Raw genomic sequence first — 25,673 nt, 5'->3', positions numbered from 1 at the left:
ACAATTTACTCTACTATTTATAATCTTCCAGTACCTATGTCTTTGCTTTGGCATAACAGGTTGAGGGTGAAAAATAAACAAACATGAAACATAATAACCCCACATGAATCCTTTCTTTCTAGCATTGCTTTTGACAGCTCACTGACTTGAGAAATGAGTTGCTTTTGCCAAAGTGATCAGAAAGGTGTTTGACACGTGCTTGAAAAACCCATACTCAAAGAGTTTTCAACTCTCATCACCACTCACTTGAAAGAATCAACTTAAATGTTCTAAAACCTGCTTTTCTGCAACTTACAACAAATCAATGTCTTTCTGAAATGATGCATGCTCTGAGACGATCCAGTAAGAGCATTCTGGTCTCACTTTAAAAACCACTTTAGAATTAGGAGAGCAGAAATATTTTTGTCAGAAATTCATTGCGCTAATTACTCATTAAAAAGATATTCAGAATCATCAAAGAATGTTTTAAAGTTAAGACAAAGTATCTAATTGTTGGAGGCTTTGCTTTGGCACACCAAGTCGAGTTTGAAATGTTAGTATAGGACAGTGACTTAACAAATTACAAGATCAGTACATCCACATTTTATCTGTTCCTTCATTCTAAGAACTTACATGATAAATGAACTTTGTAAATTTATAGGATAGTATATTAAAGTGGGAAAAATTCTGGCACATCAGTTATAGCTTAAAATAACCTAGGTAATTTTCTCTAAGTGCAAAATTTAGAAATGTCATTTCTGTGGAAATGAGCAAATTATACATATAAATCACAGAAAAGGAAAATGCCACCATTTTTTTCTGTTTTTAAATTGGATTATAGCTAAATTGTTTCCAAGAGTTTGCTACCATTTAAAAAAAAAATTCTAGTAGAGATTGACCTTTTTTTGATGAAGAGATAATGCTGCTAAATTCAGAGACAAACATAAAATGTAACAAGGAAACTAAAGAGATAAAAAGAAAAGGGTATACATGCATCTTTCTAAAAACTTTTTAATGGTATTGTTCTTTGTTATTAAGTAAATACTTCATGACAATGCTTGAGATTGCTTTTGAACCAGAAAAGCAAAATATAATGATTTCCCCATAATATTAGATGAAAAAGAAAGGGGTCCTAACATCACTTTTCAGATAGAAGTCTCTCCCTTCTAAATAAGGCTTTTGTCTTCAGGTCCATAGAGGACATTGATTACTCTTTGGTTATTTTCTCTCTTGTATCCAATGTCTGTAAGATATGCCAATTCTATAAGTATATCAGGATTTGACTCCAAATTAGTGGTTAATAATAAATAGCATATGTGTTTTCGTATACACACTTATACATATGTGTCTATGTATTTGTTTATATATTTATATATATAAATTTTAAATATTCATGAATTTGAAACATACGCATGTGCAAACACACACACACACAGTCATTTGATAATTTCAAGACCACACAAATTATTTGTTAAAATTCTATGCCTTTTCTTTTCCCCTCATCTTTTTTTTTTTTTATTTTTTAAAGTTTTTATTTTAATTCCATTCGTTTACATACAGTGCTATACTGGTTGCATGTGTAGAATATAATAATATAACACTCCCATACATCATCCTGTGCTCATCACAACTAGTACACCTACTTAGCACACCCATCACCTACTTAACCCATTTCCACACCCGCCTCCCCTTTGGTAACCATCAGTTTGTTGTCCGTCGTCCAGAATCTGTTTCTTGATTTGCCTCTCTCTCTCTCTCTCTCTCTCTCTGTCTCTCTCTCTCTCTCTCTCTCTCTTTCTCTCTCTCTCTCTCTTCCTTTTGCTGATTTTTTTTTGCTTCTTAAATTCCACACAGGAGTGAAGTCAAGTGGTATTTGTCTTTCTCTGACATTTTGCTTAGCATAATAGTCTCTAGCTCCATCCATGTCCTTGCAAATGGCAAGCTTTCATTCTTTTTCGTGGCTCAGTCACATCCCTTTGTATATATGTGCCACATATTTGTTATCCATGCATCAGTCAGTGGACACTTGGGCTGCTTCCACAGTTTGGCTGTGGCAGGGAGGGCTGCTCTAAACATTGGGATGCATGTATCCCTTTTGAATTCATATTCTTTCATATTTTTTGAGTGAATACCTAGCAGTGCAGTTGCTGGATTGTAAGGTAGTTTTATTTTTACCTTTTTGAGAACCTCCACACTGTTTTCCAGAGTGGGTGCACTAATTTGCATTCCCACCAACAGTGCAAGAGGGTTCCCCTTTCTCCACATCCTTACCGACACCTGCTGTGTCTTGTATTTTATGTCATTTACATAATGGATTATATATAAAGTTACTTCTATGAAATTTAAATTGAAACCATTTTAAAGATATGGAGTAATGTTGTCATTGTGTGTGTATATTAAACTAATGTTTAAAACACACAGCTCTTAGGGGCGCCTGGGTGGCTCAGTCGGTTAAACATCGGACTTTGGCTCAGGTCATGATCTTGTGGCTCATGGGTCTGGGCCCCACTTCAGACTCTGTGCTGACAGCTCAGAGCCTGGAGCCTGCTTCAGATTCTATGACTCTCTCTCTCTCTCTGCCCTTCCCCTACTCGTGCTCTGTTTCTCTCTCTCTCTCTCAAAAATAATAAACATTTTTAAATTAAAAAAAACACACACGCAGCTCTTAAATCATAAGTATAATTTTGATGAGATTATGTGACATGGTATTATAATGATATTATTGAGCATTTGCATTGAGAAGAGGAACAAGCAATAGATTTTTAATGCTGTATATGTGTGAGTTAAGTATCACAAATTTTAGTAAACTATTAATTAGCTGCTTTCTACATATTGTGAAACAAAATGATGTTAGGATTGCCACATTAAGAAAATAAGGTGAAGGATTATTTTGTGTAAGAACATCATCCCTTGGGGCACTTGGGCGGCTCAGTTAGTCAAGCATCCCACTTCAGCCTGGGTCATGATCTTGTGGTTCACAAGTTTGAGCCCCTTGTCAGGTTCTGTGCTGAGAGCTCTGAGCCTGGAGCCTGCTTCGGATTCTCTCTCTCTCTCTCTCTCTCTCTCTCTCTCTCTCTCTGCTCCTCTCCCACTAGTGTGCACTCTCTGGCTCAAAAATAAACAAAAACATTAAAAATTTAAAAAAATTTAAAAGAACATCATCTCTTCATAGAACATATTAACTTTTTACCCATTTATAAATGGAGCAGCTCATAATCTAGAGAACTTAAGTTTTAGGGAGAAAAAGGAAATTTATTCACTCATTAATTAATTCATTAATTAATTTGTCAGATTATACTGAATGCTTCTACATTTAAACACTGAAAGGAAGCATGTTTATCTTCTCTGGCATAAAATGCAGAGGAATCAAAAACTTAAAAAATCTATATCATCTTGCCTTTGAAATCCATTTTGTACATCAAATTAACTATATTCATGTTGATTTTCCTTCTTGAAATCTATATGTATTTTTAACTCATCCCATCTCTTGGAGGTACACTTTTAGCATTTTCTAGTTCTAAATATGTATCTCTTTTAATTTTTCCTATATACATTTTATTTAGAATTAAAATGATGTACCCAAATCTCTTATTTTGGGAATCATAAAGTAGAAATTTATTTACTCTGTAAGCATGCCATTCATGTTAAAAGGATTTAAAAATCTCCCTTGAAAGGTGTTTCCAATATTGTATTTACTAAAATACATTACTTTGTCATTTTTTGTACATAGCTAATAGCACGTAGTTGTAAAATGATATCTTCAAAATGTAAAATAGTTGTGTTAAACACTCCACTAAACTAGTCCATCTGGTTTCAAATTTTGTCTTGAAAATTAATTTTCATGACTACGTACTCTGAATAAACTCAACAAGATAAACTAAAAATATAAGCTACTAAAAAAAATTGTGGGCTAGTCATTAAGTTATTTGAACTTTCTTTTTAAAAAACAAAACAAAACAAATGGTATAGAATTTTTGGCTTATATGTTTTATATGAAGAAACTAAAAAAAATTGAATTTTTTATTATAAATTTGAAACTAAAATAGTTATTTAACAAAATGTACACAAATATTTTGTACCAAAATAATTATATATTCTCATTTACTTTTTAAAACTAGTCCTTTGAAATATACATTCCATACTAGGACTCAAAATTTATTATAATTTTAGTCCAAAATTTTTGTGGATGAATAAATACTAAATTAAGCTCTTAATCAATTAACTTTTTTCAGTTTTGAATTGATTTGAGTAGCATCTTAATACATGGAATAATCTGAGAGATTAAAAGTTGAATTTTCTGAATTTCTTTTTTTAACTCTCAAGTCACAGAGAAGTGTAAGGAAATGATTATAATTATATTACTATTATTTACTTATATATTGTTATTATTCATAATAAACAGAATTTACTGAGTGGTTACGTTGGTACTCGGTTTATTTTTTTTTCTTTGCAACATTTTTGCTTGTTATTGCTCATTTAATTGTCCCAAAAATGGAATCTCAAACACTACATTTTCTATCTTCAAACATTCTTCTTTAACTCCAAACTTCCCAGGGAAGAGTTCCCACATCTCTCCTTTTCCTCTATTAGCATCTATTTTGAATGAGTCATCTACTCTTGGAAACCAGTTCTAGACTCTAGTCATTCTTAAATCCACTCTTTTCTGATTCCTGACAATCACTCCAAAAACTTGTCTTTAGCTATTCATGAAGACGTACCACTTTTTAGTTCGCTTTTTAATTGACAAACGGTTTAAGAAACCTAATCTGGGCACTTTGGGTGCATGTTAGTTTTGGCGCTGGGTAAATTACTGCTCATATTGATGTGGCTTCCTTTGGTGACAAGTTAAGAGAGATTTCTGTTTTCATGTTCAGCTGGTAACATTGATTTTTCCAATTACATACAACTCACTATAGAACTCTACTTATTAATACTGTGAGTGTTGTCCACTACTAAATCTTTCTATTATCCAACGACCCAACAACTATCATTGTCATCGTCCTGTCTAATCTCTTTAAACATTTGAGTATATGTGTCAAAAGTTACTTAACTAGCTTTAACAAATAGATTTATATTTTTTACACAATAATATATTGGTAAACAATGTTTTGCACCAAAATTTCTAAGTAACAATTTGCTTCTTTAGGATTGTGTCCAGGCATGAGTTTAATAGATAAAATGGTGTGAAATACTTAATACTCCTGAAATATATTTTCTAATTTTTAAAAAAAATATAGTTTCAGCTTATTTTACTTGCATGAAAAACAATTCATGACAAAAAGTTATGGATTAATAAATTGGAGGTTATAGGAAGAAAGTGCATATATTTGAGAGACTTAAGAGGTAGAATTGACCATAGATGAAGCTTTAATATGTGTGGAGGTAAAGCAAATGTGGAAGGGGGATTCTTTATTCACTTATTCAAGTGCCAGTGTTTGAGCGGGTACTGATTTTGTTCAGTGAGAGACAGAACATAATAATAAGATGAACAAGCAATAGAAGATAACGGTTTCTATGTGGGTCATAGACTTTGAAATGTCTCTTAGAAAGTAGGTCTATAGATTAAGAAAGAGATAAATATGGACTGTTGGTGATCCTTTGTGATGCTTTGGTGTCTAGATGTTAATCGAAGCCATAAAATCCAAAGATAAATTATCTCATTATAGAATAAGCAAAATATTTCTTAAGAATGGGACACCTGGGTGACTCAGTCAGCTAACCATCCAACTCTTGATATCCACTCAGGGCAGGATATCACACTTTGTAGGATTGAGACTCACTTTGGGCTCTGAGCTGACAGCATGGATCCTGCTTGGGATTCTCTCTTTCTCTTTACCCCTCCCCTATTTGTGCATGTGTGTTCTGTCTCTCTCTTAAAAAAAATGGAACTCGAGTATTTAGGGAAGAGGACGATCAAATAAAATAGAGATTCTTGAGGTGAAAGAGGAACTTGAAAGTGTATAGAGCTTTGCAAGCCAAAAAAGAGAATTTTTAAAAAGGAGTGGGGTTATGATGAAGGCAACATTGTGCTGCACCACTAATTTCAAAAAAAAGAAAGAAAGAAAGAAAGAAAGAAAGAAAGAAAGAAAGAAAGAAAGAAAGAAAGAAAGAAAGAAAAGTATTTATTGAAGTTTGTTAAAGAAATAAAGGGGATCCTTCTCACCCTGGATGGATTGGTTGCATTGTAGTATTGGGAGAAAAGCCAGATTGCATTTTTCTGTAGATTGGATGAGAAAACGTGGAGACTGTGAATGGCCACTTATTCTGTAATAATATTTGCCTTCCATTTCTTCCAGATCTACTTTTGTATGTTGTGCCTTTTGAATTAATCTTTTCAGTCTTTTTTGATCCTATTTTCTATATCTGTGCTTTGTTTTTGTACTTTCTTAAAGATTTTTTTTTCCCAAATTTATCTTTCAAAATTTCCTCCTACATATACCTTTAAAAAATAGCCAGGAATTACAATTCCTGTCTAAATACTCTTATTAAGAGCAAGCTATGATCCTTTCCTGGAGGATGGAGGAAGTTTCTTTTATTTACCTAAGGAGATTTTGATCTGTCTTTCCTTTCCTTTCCTTTCCTTTCCTTTCCTTTCCTTTCCTTTCCTTTCCTTTCCTTTCCTTCCCTTCCCTTCCCTTCCCTTCCCTTCCCTTCCCTTCCCTTTCCCTTTCCCTTTCCCTTTCCCTTTCCCTTTCCCTTTCCCTTTCCCTTTCCCTTTCCCTTTCCTTTCCCTTTCCTTTGTCCTCTACCACTCTTGGCATTTGTTTCTGCTTCTTTTCAGCTATATTTTTATGCTTTGTATTTGGTTTGGACTTTTTCTTTCAACTAGAGTCTTGCCCCAAATGGGACTTCATGTATGTATAAGAATAAGGAATGTAAAAATTGTTTGGGAAATCTCTTTTTGTGTAAGTGAGGAATGGAGTCTAAATACTGCCAGACTTCATGAAACATTTTTCTGGCAAGACCAAGGTGATTGATTTAGAGATTCTGAAATATCATTTCGGTTTTTCTCTTGAGGATATATATTTCTCCATCAAAGAAAGTTGAAAGGGGGCGCCTGGGTGGCTCAGTCGATTGAGCGGCGTACTTCTGCTAAGGCCATGATCTCACAGCTCATGGGTTTGAGCCCCGCATTGGGCTTGTGCTGACAGCTCAGAGCCTGGAGTCTACTTCGGATTCTTTGTCTCCCTCTCTCTGCTCCTCCCCTGCTCGCTCTCTCTCTCTCTCTCTCTCTCTCTCTCTCTCTTGCTCTCTCTCTCAAAAATAAATAAACATTAAAGAAAATTTTTAAAAAGAAGGTTGATAGGAGGCAGATAGGCAGGGGAGAGAGAGAGAGAGAGTGAGACTTCAACTTACAAGTTGATAGAAATCAACTTTTGTAAATCTATATTTGGAAGTTACAATGGGACTATATGGTAATGGTTTTATCCTTCTGATATCTCTGGAGTTCTTAGGTTCTGTGACTATTTATACACATTTCTACTCCCGTCTCCTGCCAGATCCTGGCATTTCACATAATGTAAGTTGGACGCCATTAGCCTTGGGTATAAAAACCTGAAATTATTTGTAATCTTTAGGATGTATTTCCCATTGTCAATTGCTGTGACATTGAATGAGCTCTTTCCTGCATGATTTAAACAGTATGCATATTGACAGTTACTCCTCAGATTTTTTTTTATTCTTGTAGCAGTCGGGACTTACTAGTGATTCTGTTTTGTACTTCAGGAAGAGATTAATTAGAATTTTCCAAAGAAACCTGGGAGTATAAATATTTAAATAAATGGCATCTTTTTGTGACATAATTATTACTATCTTTATTGAATATTTAAAGCATAAGCTTCAGGTCCAGCTAATTATTTTTATGTGACTTATCACAGCACACCTAGAAGTTAGGTATGTTATCTCATTTTACAGTTGGAGAAACTCAGTCTGATAGTGTTTAAGTACTTTGGTGTCATGCAGCTATAATATTATAGAGGCACAAATCTTTACATTTTATACAGATTCTCCTTAACGGTCAGCATTCATTTAATAGTAAATGAAGATTTAAGTAATATAATTAAGAAAAAGAACCAGCTGGAAATTATACAGTTCATTTGACTTAATTCCTTATTTCATAACCTACCTTTGTCTATCCTCAATCTGTATTACTTCTCATAACCATCTATTCTAGGTGTAATTTGGCAGCCAGAATGTTACTACTGCATGGCCAGGGCATAAAGTAAAAGTTTGAGGACCCCTGCAAATTGTTCTCTTGACGAAAGAGAAAAGCAGGATAAGGTGGGCGATATGGACTTGAATATTCAAAATGGCCACGTTTTCCGTCTTGCAGAGCAGTCTCCAAGGAAGTGACTCCCTGATAGTCTCCTATAGGTAACACAGAGTGTGCCCAAGAGTGTCAACTCAACTGTGACAAAATATGAGAAATTCTATTGAAGTTTTACCTCATACCATTGCATTTCAACTTTGAGAGTATTTTTTATGAAATATCTAGATAGTGGTAAAAGTTATAGGAATAAATGATTAGCACCTAAAAACGTATTACAGCATTGGAGTTTACCCTAAGTATTTTTTTTTTCTCATAGGAGAATTGGGAAACTGCCCTAGAAATAAATCCTGGCCAGTATCTCCACATATATTTATGTTCTAGAATAGCATCCATATTTGGAAAATGGCTCCTGCAAGTTTAAGGGTACCAGCTCTGGAGGAAGTAAATTGCTCGGATTTAACTCTGGCCTGACCAATTATTACATGGCTAAGCAAAGCTATTTCTATGGGTTCACTATCTGCATTTATAAGATAGCAATAATAATGGAGCATATGCCATAGAATTGTTGTAAGATAAATCAGTTAAAGAATGGCATACTCTTTGTATACTAATAACCATGAAGTACCCAGTACATGCTGGATAAGATGTTGATGATGATAACGATGATGGTGATGATGGTGATGGTGAGGATGAGGATGATGGCCGTGGTATCCTTGAACTATCTGCCTTAGAATCACGCTGGAGCTGTTAAATACACCTAAATGATGAATCTGAATCTGTGGAGTGTGGTATCCACATTTCACTTAGCTTTACAGTTAATTCTAGTGTGAATAAGGTGAGTACATCATTTTCCAAAAATTGAGTGATGGAACCAACCAAGTTATTGTTTACTTTACACTTATTTAAAGAACAAGGGATCCTTTGCATACATAATAAACACTCTAGGGACACCTGGGTGGCTGGGTCAGTTGAGCATCTGACTACTGATTTCAGCTCAGGTCATGATCTCGTGGTTTGTGGATATAGCCCTGCATCAGGCTCTGAGCTGACAGTGCAGAGCCTGCTTGGGATTCTCTCTCTCCCTCTCTCTGCTTCTCCCATACTTGTGTGCTCTTTCTCTCTGTCTCTCTCTCAAACTAAGTAAGGAAATAGTAAAAAAAATACTTTAGGTGTGCCTGGGTGGCTCAATCAGTTGTGCATCTGACTTCATCCTAAGTCGTTATCTCATGGTTCTTGAATTCCAGCCCGGCATCAGGCTCTGGACTAACAGGTTGGAGCCTGGAGCCTGCTTCAGATTCTGTGTCTCCCTCTCTCTCTGACCCTCTCCTGCTTGTGCTTTGTCTCTCTCTCAAAAATAAATAAACATAAAAGTTTAAAAAAAACACTTTAAAGTAGAGAAAACATAATCACCTCCTTCATGTTTTGTCATGTTTGTTCAGATTTTAAAATAATATTACTTCAGTTGTCAAATACAGTGCTTTTGCATGGTGGCTAAAATGCTTTTAATACCTTAACCAGTTCATCTGAATCAGGTACTATTTGGTTCTATGATAGTATTTTAGGGGTGCCTGGGTGACTCAGTCAGCTGGGCATCCAATTTCAGCTCAGGTCATGTTCTCACGGCTCGTGAGTTCGAGCCCCACATTGGACCTCTGTGCTGACAGCTTGGAGCCTGGAGCCTGCTTCGGATTCCATGTCTCCCTTTCTCTCTCCCCCTCCCCTGCTGGCATCCTGTCTTTCTCTCTTTCAAACATAGATAAACATTAAAAAGAAAAAAAAATTTAGAAAATTATGATACTATTTTATAAATTTTTAAATTGTGTATTCTACATGCACACACATACACACACACACAATGAAGTATATGGCTTTAAATTTTTTTCCATTCACTAAGATTTAGGTCTTTAAAAAGTCATGTTTATATTATGCCTTTTTCAATACAAAATTATATTTTCCACACCATTTGGCAGTGGTGCTTACTAAGTATTGCTTTTGATGGTAGAATACATTTATAGCTATTATAGTCATAAAAAATATGTACTGAAAACAATTGATAATTGAAGAAAGGAACATTTAGATGATATATTTGACCATGTGTTATGTAGTTACTAATACAACATCAGCAAAAAAATGTCAAATAGAGGGTAACTGTCTTTATTTACTGTAGTAAGCAATGGCTAAAAAGATTTTCAACAAGTGAAAAACAAAATAATATATACTTAATGGAAATTGAAGACAAAATAAATAATTTTGTAATACATTCTTGGGACAGTAGAATGCATTGTTGGTAAGAAGAAAAATATTTTTCCTTTCCTTGTTTCTATGGTGATACATACATTCAATTTGCCAGATATTATTTATGTGATGAAAATAATGAACTCGTAGTGTTTCATATTTATCCAAACAATGTTTTGGGGAAAAATGTCTCCCTTTGAATAATTTTATGATTGTGGAAATTCTCATGCTTTACATGCATGGTAACTGGTGATTTTGTTAAACCATGATTTATTTCATGGTTCAAGAAATCTTCAAAAGTATACTTTGTTCATCGTTCTATGAAGCTTTTATTTCCTAAATTTGTTTTTTTAGTTATTTTTACCATTGAAAGTCATTATTTATTGGTTCTATACTATCTGAAAGCCATATATTCATTAGAATTAAACTGATAATAAAGGAAATTTGGGATATATATTATATTTTCTAATCGGTGGATCAGTGGCATATCTGCATGAATAATAGTATTCAACCTGTATAGAACTACACACACACACACACACACACACACACACACAGCAGAAGCCTTTAAAAAAAAACATTCTGTTTGTTTAAACATAATTTTTGTTTTTGTGTATAATTAATGCAACTTTGATTACTTTTATTCACAGAAACTAAAAATGAATCAGATTCAACTAATTATGAAGATAAAATCTACTTGGGATCAATTAAAAATTAAATCTACTCTCTATAATATTGTATGGTGATCCAAATCACAACAGTTCCTCAATTCAGTTTATATAGGTATAATATCCTAATGCCAAAAAAGACAGTGTAGGAAAGAACTAGTAGAATCATTTTTCATATGATATTAGCTGGAAATCATCATATGCTATATAGTCTATATTATATATCTTAAAATTTATATTTTGTGTAACATATATATATATATATACTGCCTACCATAGGTAGTTTGTAATATATAACATATATAGCTTACACTTTATAAATTAAGTATTAAGTTTTTGTTATGTATTATATACATACAAAGTGGTATATATACATACAAAGTGGTATATATACATTAGGATTGCAAAAATGTCTCAATATTATGGAAAATATTCACTCTATTCTGTACCCTATCAGACCAAATTGAAAGAAAGAAACCACCTGGTAATCTCAATTCATAATCTCATTTTATAAAAACAAAAAAAAAACACAAAAAAACCACATATTTATAACAAAAACTCTTTAAAAACTAGGAATGAAAGTAACTTTTTAGCATATTAAAATATATGACAAAACCCTCAATATTTATCCCACTTAATGTTTAAATACTAAAAGCCTTTCCATGTGAAAATGGGGAAAAAACAAACATTTTGGAATTTTATGCGTGTGTGTGTATGCATGCATGTGATGTACTTTTAGATTATTGGTTATTAGGTATTGTGAGATGAGCAAGTCCTTGGCTGTTTATTTCCCTGTGTGTCCCATGTGCCCTTGGCTTTTCAATTTTTTCTCTCTGGCACTCAACTCAAGCATGTGGTTATAGCCTCTGGGCTTGAAACTGGGAATAGAAATCTACAGGACTGAACATACAAGTGTCTATGCACAATAATTCAACTAATTTTTCCTGATGTAAACAAGTTGAATTGAATCCATCAGTCAGATAATAGTTAGGAGGGTCAGATTTAACAGTTGGGTTAGTGGGCAGGAGAGGTATGATTAGAAAGGAAGAAATATAATTACTACTACTGGAGATTTAGGTATACCTAAAATATTTTACTCTCTAGAATATCAACATAAATAAAAGGTGAATATTTGAAATCAAAAGAAAAAATTAAGCTCAATATGAAAGAGTTTAAGTATTTGCTTCCAAAATAGTGAGGAAATGGCCAAATAATTAATTCAGTACCTAAAAATGTGGAGAAAATATCCTAAAAAAATCCAGACTGGGTTAGGTTGAACTAGAGAGGCCATGGCTTGACATATACACAGGAAGAAATTAGCTGAATTATACAGACTCTGGAGATTTGTACCCTATTTAACTACCCTTAATGTCTTAACTTGGAAATGGCTTAACTTGGGCAGCTGTCTGAAATAATGTTTTTGAAATTAATATGCAAATGTACTTGTCCCTGGGCACATCATCTTTCTCCCCGACTCTGACCCTATTCAACTTCTTGTATTCTTTCAGGTTAGGCATTTTTATCTCTTTTATTACTCTGACAAGACTTGATTCCAGCTACTATCTATAGCTGGCCTTTGTGACTCCTTTTTTTTCTCATTAGTTTATATAACCCCACTTTGGCCTTCTTTCTTCTCTTTTAAACGGAGGTTTACAATTAATATCCCACTGATTACAAAGAAAATTAACAAGAGGAAACACGAAGTACCTCTTATGGTTCCAGGAATATAGTTGGGGGTTTTATTAGGGTGCTGGGCTATGTAGTCAAGTAACTGCCCACCTTTCAGTAACCTCATACCACAAATATTTAATGAGACTCATGGGGGTACAATATTCAGTTCCACACAGTTGCCAGTGCCCCTACCTTGATTGAGGTTCTATCATCTCATAACGACAGCATCTGCTTGCCAGAGAAGGGAGAGAGAAAGACAAAATAATTATTCACAGGTCCTTCACTGCTCCAGGTCTGAAGTGATAGCCATCACCTTTATTTATAAATGGTTAGAAAGCTAATCACATAACCCAGCCAAATTGTAGGAGAGATATTGGTATACAATAGTATGTGTACCACAGTGACCAAAAGATGTTAGTTCTTTTTTTTTTTTTTTTTTTACTCTCAGGTCATGTTCTCCTCCTAACCATGTCAGTTTGCCAATCATCCCGGGGTTAGGGATGGATTACATCATCTTAAAGAATTAAAAGTAAGCCTTTCTTACAGCAATGGAGTGAAAGGAAACATCCCATGACAACAATTACAATACTGAGTATGGAATCACCAAGTGCCCACTTAGAATCTTCACCTGTAAGTTTTGCAGGGAGATACCTTAGTACTTTGAAGCCTACCTTTGACATTCCCTAGACAGTCTCTCTTGAAATCCAGTCGGTCATCAACTGTTGTCAATGCTGTTTCCGTATCATTATTTCTGTGACTCATCTTCTCTCTTTCTGCAGACTGTGATTAGTCTGAGTGCCGGATACACTGGCACCTTGAAGTGAGGGACAAACAGTCACGGGCCTGAGTCAGTAGATCCAGGGAAGCAACATCCCAGTGTCTGGAATTGCAGATGGCCTTGAAGCACTGATTCAAACATTCAAAATATTTAATTAAAAGCTAATATCGTATTAAATGATTAATTTAAAAAGGAACAAAATAAAAATATATATGTATGTAAGTTAAATATAAAGGCAGACATTAACATGGGAAACAACATAGTAGACAATACAGATTTCCCAAGATTTTTCAGCTGAAAGAGTACAACAACCTAATAATTTCAAGATAATTGCTTTTGTATTTCAGTAAGTGGACAGGGGTTAAATAGATTTCCACAAATATACAGTACCTTTTTTTTGGAGTGAATATTGAGGTAGTGTTTGACAAAAAAAATTCGAGTTCAAGATATATTCTATAACCTGTCACCAACCACCCATGCTACTGCTCTAACAGTAATTATAAAGGTACTTATGGAATAAAAGGGGACTGTTAATAGACATTTCAAAGTCTACATTTTTTTCCCCTTTTATAAACACATAACTCCTTAAATTAAAAGAAAGGTGGGGGAGCTCCTGGGTGGCTCAGTCGATTAAGTGCCTGACTCTTGATTGTGGCTCAGGTCATGATCTCATGGTTGTGAGCCTGAGTCCTACGTTAGTGTCTGTGCTGATCGTGGAGCCTGCTTAAGATTCTCTGACTCTCTCTGTCTCTGTCTCTCAACCTCCCTCTGCCCTCTCCCCCACTTGTGTGCTCTGTCTCTCTCTCTCATTTTGAGAGAGAGAGAAAGGAAAAGAATACTTCCCCTGTAATAATTTAACTGCTCACAGCCCTCAGAGCTGCGTTTTATTATTTGTTTCGCACTGAGGTTTTATAAAATTTGCTTACTTAACACATTTGGATCTTAATATCAGAAGTTAGACATGCTTAATTAAATTGTGGGAGAGAAGGGTTTTATCTTACTTTTATTAAGTAACATTTTAGAAACCATGATTTTGAGAATTTTCCTTTTTCCCCTAAGCTTTAGGATTTCCTGACCATCGCAAATTATTAGGCTTTTGATATATCATTTTGACTGAGCCACTCAACGGTTTTCTAAAGATGGAGACATTATATTAATGGCCATCTGTTTTTCCCTATGAGGAGCTGGCTTAGTTGAGCTTAGTTTTTTAGCTTTCCACAAGCCTTTCAGAAGACATTATATTTTTATAAGTTTTCACAGATGGAATAATTATCTTTATGTAACTAAGACGAGGTCATAGAAAAGACAATTCATAATTAGATTCAGTTACCAACTGTATAAGTGCATAGATTATAATATTTTCCATCCCTTAAGTCATAATTAGTCTTCTTTGAAAACATAATTGTTCTGAGTCACGCTGGGATTGCTTTCTGCCCGTATACATCCATACACTCTCACATACTATTGCAAGCATGGCAATGTTTATTTGTCAGTCACATAGCCATGTTCCAGAATAAAAAAAAAAAAGACTTTCAAACCATTTGAGAATACATGTAGAACCCATGCATTACGTGCCATGTATCCTACGCATTTTGTGATGGCCATTTATAACGGCTTTTATTTTCATATGTCTGTCTTGTTTGAAGAAATAACAGCTGAATATTTTGAATTTGAGAAATAGATTGTCATCACCCACTTATAGGTAGCTACTTTTATGTAGTTAAAAGCACTTACATAACAATAGGTGCCGGACAATATCTAGGCACATGGACTCATTTAATCAAGATGACTCCATGGGAGTGTCGCTGGCGTGATCTTTGTTTTTCAAATGAGATGAGTAGGCAGCCAGAGTTTAGACTTCTGTAAAGACACACAGCTAGTGGTATGGCTGGTGTAGTCATTCAGTCCTTCCTTGGCTCGTCAACCCACCAACCTGCCTCTGGAGAACAGCCCCAGAGGCAGCTGATAATGGTCTCTTGATCGTCACGATGGTACTAAATAAACCCCAAATAAACTCGTGTAACATGTTTGTTTGTTTGTTTGTTTGTTTGTTTGTTTGTTTGTTTTTAAAGAGGCTCCCAGCATGGAGCCACATATGGGACTTGAACTCATGACCCTTAGATCAAGACCTTGAGCTGAGATCAAGAGTCAGATGCTTAACCGCCCTAGCCACCCGGGCGTCCCAGTCTTATAATTTATTACATAATTATAGGTAGACATGTAATAAATATTAAAATGTGATACACATGAGGAAAATTTTAATTGATCTATAATTTCTCAGTGCAGATATGATTACTACCTGTATTTGAGGGCATCGTCTTTCAGGCTCCCTCCACTGAATTTGTCAACATAAGTTTTTCCTAAATTAATGGATTCATTTTCTTTGCATTTAACTTATTTCCTTCACCTATCGAAGCATTACAGCCATATTTCCATATCATTAAATGTCTTTACAGCACTGTGTGTAATGGCTGAATAGCATGATGTTAATATGAATTTTGAAATTTGTTTTTATTCACTTGTTTCTTTGTTAACTGTGAGACCAATTTTATGTATCTCTCCAAATGAATAGATTTAGAGTATTCAGGGAATTCCCAGTGTTTTTCAATTACACAGTGAAACTGAAAGCATGGATAAATATGTGCAGTTATATCTCCTCGAATAATGTAAGTGATATTTTGTCAGATATTAGAAGTAAAGTATTGCTTTCTCGCTCTTGTTCTTTTTTTTTTTTGCTTTGTTGTTCTATGTTCTATATTTTCACAAGAACATTAAGAGAAAAAAGAAACTTCACTAAAGAAAATATTTTACAGGTTTGACTGCAGCCACACAGAAAAGTAAGTGTAAGAAATAACATATGTATATGCAGTGACCAAATTAAAATCATTACAAATATGGCAAAGATATAATTAAGTCCCATGCAGAGTAATTGCATTGGCAACGTGTAATGAAGGATACGGTCCAAAAATGGTTTTAGGCAAATCTTCGGTGCGCAGACATGTAGCAATTCAGCCTTGAAATGATGAGACATCATGTTTTGGTAGCTTGTGGAAGATGGAAAAATGTGGGATACCAGATTTTTTTAAAACGAGAGTTTGCCAGTGGGTGTTTCAGCGGTTGGAATCTGTCTCTTCTCCTTCTAGAATATTTTCACATTCAGGCTCAATTTTGTCATTGTTTAGCACTGAATATGGTGCTCACGAATCCACAGTCCTCTCCACTGCTGAGAACAGAGTTCCTAGAAGCCAACCCAGGGATGAAATGGCTCCACGACTCAAGACATGACACAAATAGTGAATGGGGAAGGCCATGATGCCAAAGAGGGCTTTAGAGACTCTTATACAGGCACTCTGACTTCGTATTGCTTTATCTGTAGCAAAATGCTTTTATTTGTGCCAGTCAATATGCAAAATACGTTTAACGAGAGTTTATAAATGTGACAAAGAAAGACCTTTTACGTCTACTTCTACAGAGAAAGAGTTGGCACATGTTTTATTGCAAATTTGGTCCAGAAATATCACTTCTTCTCACTTATGTATGCAAGCTATATCCACTTACATTTCTTTCTATATTTCCTATTAGCGGTTCCGAGAAAGCCCTTTGAAAGCCTTTATGGGTGGTGTCACTCTATGAAGTTGCCAAGTTTCACTTGATTTTTAAAAAGATCACAAATAGGATCAAGTTTCTATATTTATCCAATCCACATTCTTATAGCTTCAACTTTTATCTTCTCCCACGCAGACACCAAATCCATCATTCTGACTTATTCTTCCCTTTTTTTGACCTCAATGATCTTTAGAAGAAGCGGGGAGAGGTACTCTAAAAGGAGATAACGGAAAACATTTTATTATGTCTAGTTTCAAGATTGGTCCAGACGTTAAAATGCAATTTATAGATATTTAGTTAATTCACATACGGTGAACTACCACTGACAGATGTCATGCACATTGTTAGGTATCTACGTGTTTTCTTTCTTCCATTCAGTAAGGCACAGTATATACTCTGTGCCCTTAAGATTACATTTCCAGTCTTATCTCCACCGGTAAATAATTATTTGCTACTGGACAGGTCACTCAAAATGTCTCGATATAAATTTCTTCATATGGGGATGCAATCCATTAGAGAAAATAAAGTTTCTAATATTCAAATTATATGATCCTACTTGGACATAATATGTTGATACTTACTATAATACTGTTATTCAGAGATTAGTATCATTTTATTATGTAATTTTGTGTTAATAGCAATGTCATTTAATTTTTATACATTATGTATTTTGAAATATAGTTCATTCTACTTTTTACTTAATATTTATAAATATGCCTAGGGACTGGAAATGAAATTAAATCTAAACAAATTACCATGAGACACGATATTAGCATTTTTCCATATTGAAATATTATGCGGGTTTTCACCCCCACATTCACCTGACTGAAAAATATAACAGGACTGCAGATTTAGGGCGGAAATGTCACTCCTTGTTTCTCTAGGACCCATTTCAGACACACTAACTGATAACATTTTTCCTTATTAGCCCAGACTCTGCCTTGAACTTTTCTCAGTCTGGCCCTGCTGACAGCTGTCAACGCTCTTCAATCAGAAGTGGGCCATTATTTGAAACATTTTCCCTTCCCCTGAAATGTGTGACCATTACAGATAATTTGGCATCTAGAAGAGTATAAACAAAGCCATAATATTTCATAATTCACACATACCTACTGCATTTCATTATTGTATTTGTATAGTAAGAGGCTCAAATAAAAGGGTATTCATGTCTGTTTTATTATGATTTAGGACTATGAAATAAGATAGTTTAACTTTTAATTTTAAATTTAGTCGTAAAACATTTCAGTCATATACTTTATCTGAAAAACATATAAGATAGAAATTTAATGAGTGTTATTATTTGACATATTTACTTGAGATTATTTAGAGGGCGAAAAATGTGACAGATTTCTCAACTTCTTTAAACCCGTTTCTTTTCCTATTGTCATGGTATAAATACCATAATAAATCTTGCATATCATTTTTCTTTTCCTAGACTTTACAAAATCCGTGTATGACCATAGTTTCTTAGGGCATCATCTTATAATTTTGAAACACTTTATAATTGGTATCATATAATACCCTGATTAGAACTTTTTTTCACATATCCTTTTTCCAATTAATCCAATTTGTATTTGCCTCATAGTGAACAAATTTTAAATTTCTCTATGTAGAAAGCAGTAAAAAAAATAGCTGTTAGTTTATACATTCAGCTATTTTTTAATGTTTATTTTTGAGAGAGAGAGACAGAGCCTGAGTAGGGGAGGGGCAGAGAGCGAGGGAGACACAGAATCTGAAGCAGGCTCCGGGCTCCGAGCTGTCAGCACAGAGCCTGACAGGGGGCTCAAACTCACAAACACAGGCGCCCCTAAACTAATTTTTAAATATAGTAGATTTGGCCAAACTATTCCTCAAAATGATTGCCCAAATTTTCAATTTCATCAACATTGCATTGGAGTCTGTTCTTCATGCATTTTCATCAATATCTGATATTAAACTGTTTAATGATTTTTGTCCACCAAATGGATTTAAGAAGTACAGAATAAATTATTAATATTGTTGTTTTAGTATACAAATTTTAAATACAAGTGGAGAATAAATAATAGCTATGCCAATGCTCATGACCCAATTTCAAGAATTAATTATCAAGCCTGTGCTTGGTTTTACCTGCTCCTAAATGCTCCTACTCTTTCTGAAATGCTTTAAAAAAAATTCTAGATGTCATGTTATATCCAATACCAACATACTTCAGTATGCATGACATGACCAAAAATAGGGTATGTTTTCATATAACCACAAAGAAACTTCCGCAACTAATGAAATTCGCAATCATTTCTCTTTTATCATTTAAAGATATTGAATTATCATGAAATATTTTCACAGATTGATAAAAAAAAATGTAACTATAAAAATAAGTTTGTACAAAAGGAACAGCAAATGAAGCCTAAACCCTAAAGCCAGCAGAAGAAGTGAAATAATAAAGATGAGAACAGAAATAAATGATATAGAAACAATACTGTAGAACAGATCAATAAAACTAGGAGTTAGTTCTTTAAGAGAATTAGTAAAATTGATACACCCCTAGACAGGCTTATCAAAAATAAAAGAGAAAGGGCTCAAGTAAATAAAATCATGAATGAGAGAGGAGAGATCACAATAAACACAACATAAATACAATTATAAGAGAATAGTATGAGAAATTAGGTGCTAACAAATTGAACATTCTGGAAGAAATGGATAAATTCCTAGAAACATATATATGACCAAAACTGAAACAGGAAGAAATAAAAAATTTGAACAGAACAATAACCAGCAAAGAAATGAAATCAGTAATCAAAAATCTCCCACCAAACAAAAGTCCAAGACCAGAGGGCTTCCAAGAGGACTTCTATCAAACATTTAACAAATTAATACCTATTCTTCTCAAACTGTTCCAAAAAATTAAAATGGAAGGAAAACTTTCACAGTCATTCTATGGGGCTAGATTCCCTTGACTCCAAAACCAGACAAAGACCCCAAGAAAAAGGAGAATTACAGACCAATATCCCTGATGTACATGGATGCAAAATTTCTCAACAAGATACTAGGAAACTGTACCCAACAGTACATTAAAAGAATTATTTTCCATGATCAAGTGGGATTTATTCCTGGGCTGTAAGAGTGGTTCAGTATTCACAAATCAATCAGCACAATACACCATATTAATAAAAGAAAGGGTAAGAGCCATCCGATACCAATAGATGCAGAAAAAGCATTTGACAAGGTACAGCATTCATTTTTAATAAAAACACTCAATAGAGTAGGGATAGAGGGAATATACCTCAACAACATAAAGGCCATGTGCAAAAGACCCTGTATGCATTAAGACCCACAGCTAATAACCTCGTCAATAGGGAAAATTGCGAGCTTTTCCACTAAAGTCAGGAGTAAGACAGGGATGTCCACTTCCACCAATGTTATTTAACGTAGTACTGTCAGCAGACAACATAAAGAAATAAAAGGCACCGAAATTGACGAGAAAGATGTCAAACTTTCACTATTCAAGACAACATGTTACTCTATATAGAAAATCCAAAAGACTCAACCAAAAAAAAATTGCTAGAATTGATACAAGAATTCAATAAAGTCTCAGGATACAAAATCAGCATTCAGAAATCTGTTGCATCTCTATGCACAATAATGAAGCAGCAGAAAGAGAAATCAAGGAATCGATTCCATTTACAATTGCACCAAAAAACCGCAAGATACCTAGGAATAACCTAACCAAAGAAGTAACAGATCTGTACTCTGAAAACTGCAGAACACTTGTAAAAGAAATTGAAGAAGACACAAACAAATGGTAAAACATTCTATGTTCATAGATTAAAAGAAAAAATGTTGTTAAAATGTCTATACCACCCAAAGCAATCTACACATTCGGTGCAATCCCTATCAATATAACACCAGCATTTTTCAGATAGAAGGAACAATCCTAAAATTTGTATGGAACAACAGAAGACCCCAAACAGCTAAATAAATATTGAAAAGGAAAGAAAATCTGGAAGCATCATGATTCTGGACCTCAAGTTACAGTACAAAACTGTGGTCATCAAGACAGTATGGTACTGGCACGAACACAGACACATAGATCAATGGAGCGGAATAGAAAACCCAGAAATGGGTCCACAACTCTATGGCCAACTAATCTTTGACAAAGCAGGAAAGAATATCCAATGGAAAAAAAGACAGCCTCTTCAACAAATGGTGTTGGGAAAACTGAACAGCTACATGCAGAAGAATGAAAATGGATCACTTTATTACACCATACACAACAATAAATTAAAAATGAATGAAAGACCTAAATGTGAGACAGGAAATCATCAAAATCCTAGAGTAGAACATAGGCAGCAATATCTTTGACCCTGGCCACAGCAACTTCTAACTAGACACGTCTCCATAGGTAAGGGAAACAAAACCAAACATGAACTGTTGGAACTTCATCAAGATAAAAACTTCTGTACAGCAAAGGAAACAATCAACAACACTCAAAGGCAACTTATGGAATGGGAGAAGATATTTGCAAAGACATATCTAAAAAGGGTTAATATCCAAAATGTATAAAAACATGATACAACTCAATACCCAATAAACAAATAATCCAGTAAAGACATGGGCAGAAGACATGAATAGACATTTTCCCAAAGAAGACATCTAGATAACTAACACACGTGAAAAGATGCTCAACATTGCTCATCATCAGGGAAATACATCAAAACCACGGTGAGTTACCACCTCACACAAGTCAGAATGGCTAGAATTAACAACACAGGAAACAACAGGTGTTGGTGAGGATGTGGAGAAAGAGGAACCCTCTTACGCTGTGGATGGGAATGCAAACTGGTGCAGCCACCCTGGAAAACAGAATGGAGGTTCCTCAAAAGGTTAAAAGAACTCTGCTAGGAGCCAGCCATTGCACTACTAGGTATTTATACAAAGGATACAAAAATACAGATTCAAAAGGGCACATGCACCCCAATGTTTATAGCAACATTATCAACAATAGCCAAATTATGGCAAGAGCCTGAAGGTTTATCCACTGATGAATGGATAAAGAAGAAGTGGTATATATATACAATGGAGTGTTACCATGCCATCAAAAAGAATGAAATCTTGCCATTTGAAATGACATGGACAGAGGTAGAGTGTATTATGCTAAGTGAAGTCAGTCAGTCATAAAAAGGCAAAATACCATATGATTTCACTCATATTTATGATTTAAGAAACCAAATAGATGAACATAGGAAAAGAAAAAAAAAAGAGAGAGAGGGAGGCAAACCATAAGAGACTTTTAAATACAGAGAACAAACTGAGGATAGCTGAAGGAGAGGTAGGCAGAGGGAGGGGCTAAATGGTTAATGGGTATTAAGGAGGGCGCTTGTGATGAGAACTGGTATAACATGTCAGTGATGAATCACTAAATTCTCCTGAAACTAATATTACACTATATGTTAACTAAAATTAAAACAAAACCCTGAAATATTAAAAAAATAGGTGGGTGCAAATCAGGTTCTAGGTAATGTCCTTTTTTATACTTATTCTTGTGTGTTTTAAATATCTTTGAATCTAGTACAGCATGTTTCCTAAAACCCCTCACTTTTTTTCCTAGATGAATGAAAATATAATAACATAAAGTTGACATAAATGTATTTACCCAACACTATAATTATAACTTCACATCACTGTTAGTGATACTTTTCCAAATTTATACAAAATAGCATCCTCATTAGGAAACTGAGCTTGTCTGACTGCTTTCATTATTTACTGGGTATCAAAAATATAGATTCACAATTTCTAAACAACAGACATTATTATTTGGATTTCAAATATTCAACATTAGGATGAAATCCATCTTTAGTTTTCACATCAGTTGAATTTCATGACCTTCATTAAGTAAATATATAACGAAGAAAGCGTCTGCTTGAAGGAGAGGCACCACAGAATGCCCATGTATGACGATGTGTTCTGTCTTAATTAGGTGTTTTTTAACAACTCTTCTAACAAGAGCCAAAGCCCTAAAATATCTCTCAAGGGTTGTTCAAAAATATGTGGAGAAGATTCAAAGTGAAATCATACAGGAAACTCGTAACAGAAATAGGGACTCTGAATTTTCTGTTGATTGTATAGTGTTAAACTCTTTGTAGATTTGACAAAATTATTTTTCTTCATGAGTCCCAGAGAAACAAATCCAATTTGGTTATATCGAGGTGCTATGTCAATGTGGTAAGTGCAAAGATATTCCATTTCCTATAAGGGTGAGAATTACCAGTCATTTCAAAGAGAATTGCATGATCAGTATCCATTAAATAGAAAGTTTTACCTGTAAAATTCAATGGTTTAGAGTTTCTCTTTTAATATTTAAATAATAGAAGATATCTTTCTTTTTTTATTATTTTGAGAGAAAGAGAGACAGCTCAAGGAGGACAGGAGCAGAGAGAGAGGAAGACCGAGAATCCCAAGCAGGCTCCACTCTGCTAGTGCAGAACCCGACATGGGACTCGATCCCATGAACCTGAGAACATGACCTGAGCTGAAACCAAGAGTCAGATGCTCAACCAACTAGAAGCCCCTAGAAGATATCTTTTTTCTCCATCTTCTATATCATAAATAATCAGACATTTGTACTCAGACACAATATTTTTGTATTTATTTTCTAAAAATAGCATCGTCTCTTTGTTAAGATGAAAACCATTTCATACCCTTCATAATATAAAATGGTAAATATCTTGCACGGGTTTTCTATTCAGAGTGTTTTTATAACTTTAGCATAACTGATTATGAAATCCTCCAGGTTTCAAGATGAGTTGTCATTTTGTCTAGTTAATACTAGATAAAATGCTATAACTTGGGAAATTGGGTAGGAAAATTTATTGCTATTGAAAAAGGGGAGTAGAAGATTACATTTTCCCCCTGCCTTGACTTGTTTTAATGGGGTAGTTTGAGTTTTACGGAGATAGAATTTTTACATTAAAGAAAAAAAATCTAATTTCAGTATCAACTGTCAATCAAGGAGATTGCCAGGTCAACTTTTCAACCTTCAGGCAGATTTATGACTACAGCTTAAAATGGACAGTGCTGGGGCAGAAGTTTCTAATTATGCCATTCAAATTATTGCTGAGCTGCAAAATATAACAAGCGTAATTGGATGATAAATTAAATGTATATTGCTGTTCCTACTTTTATGGATGCAAAAGTTATATCCTTTCTTTAGCAATTATGTGAGCAAATGTTATTTTAAATGTAAAATTTTGTTGTGTTTCTTGTTCTTTCGGAATATGTAAGATACCTAACGCGTAAAAAGATTCTAAAGGAACACACAATTTTTGTTTGCAGCTACTGTTTCCTCCGAAGAATACCAGTTGGAATCAAACGAGCAGAATGGATTATTGCTTATTGCTGCCTTTTACGTTGGGAATTTCTCTCCTATGGCCTTGCTTTATGGCAACAGAAATCTCTCAAACAGAGGAAGTTAAGCACCCAGTGGATTCTCATTTGAGAGTGAAGCGTGGTTGGATGTGGAACCAGTTTTTTGTACCAGAGGAAATGAATAAGACTAATTATCACATTGGCCAGGTACTGATTTTATCAGAGTGTTACAGAAAATACTATTATGTAAATCTAAATGGATGGGTTGAGGAAGTTTTAAGGCATTTGATGCGTTGTACATTTTCTCGGTGGAACCCTTAGGAAGCTTTAGCCATCGGCCTAATTAATTGTTTCTGATTTCCAAGCACCTAAAATACCTGCAAAACTTGAGGAGGAAGGAAACCTCTGATTTTCAAATTTCACTTTTGTCTCCCATATGAAAATAGAGCCCTCATTTATCAACATCTGGAAATGTGATGGTGTTATTTTTGGTAATGGATCAAAGCAACCACACTGAGAATAATAACGTTTACCAACAGTATTTAGCCTGAGTTTCTATTATGCTCAGTAGGTGTTGATTTACCCATCATTAATTTTTCATGAAGCAGATTAATACCAAGCCCTTTTACAGTTAAGTAGCTTCAAGAGCATACACACTTCATTTGATTATGAAGTATAAAGAATAATTATTTTTACTTTCTTGTAAGATATATGTATATATCTTTAAGATATATATATATATCTTTAAGATATATATATATATATATGTATATATATATATATATTTAAATTTCCTAATGAGATAGAATGTTCCCTATTTATGTTTTTGGTTTTTATTATCATTCAATATTCTTTAAACAGAGGTAATTACAATACCGTGTCCTTTTTCTAAGGATCTTTCTCTAGATGAATGAACTGAAATAAGTTTAACCACTAATTAACTGGCACTAAAATTTAATTGGGCCCAAAGGGTGAAGCACTCAAAATTCATGAACTCCCTTTCCCTGGCCCTTTCAGGAAAGCTTCAGTGTTAGCACGATGTCCAGATTCCAGAGGAGTTCATCTATCACCTCCGGTGAATGTGTATGTGTATACTCCACCAAAGGCTTAGATGGGGATCTTATGC

At 34.4% G+C, this 25,673-nt stretch overlaps 1 protein-coding gene across 3 annotated transcripts in view; it reads left to right on the top strand.

Annotated features, from left to right (window-relative positions):
- CDH19 (cadherin 19) overlaps positions 1–25,673 on the top strand; it is a 102,762-nt gene that overhangs the window by 2,598 nt on the left and 74,491 nt on the right. For all 3 annotated transcript variants that reach the window (XM_043559062.1, XM_043559061.1, XM_043559063.1), the window contains exon 2: positions 24,515–24,754. In XM_043559062.1, the coding sequence (XP_043414997.1) occupies positions 24,560–24,754 (195 nt within the window). In that variant the 5' untranslated portion in view covers positions 24,515–24,559. The remainder of the gene's footprint in view (positions 1–24,514; positions 24,755–25,673) is intronic.

Source organism: Prionailurus bengalensis, chromosome D3 (genome assembly GCF_016509475.1).
Source record: "Prionailurus bengalensis isolate Pbe53 chromosome D3, Fcat_Pben_1.1_paternal_pri, whole genome shotgun sequence".
In the NCBI taxonomy this organism is placed as follows: domain Eukaryota; kingdom Metazoa; phylum Chordata; class Mammalia; order Carnivora; family Felidae; genus Prionailurus; species Prionailurus bengalensis.
The sequence above is the reverse complement of the archived record's forward strand: the minus strand, read 5'-3'. Positions and strand labels throughout refer to the sequence as shown.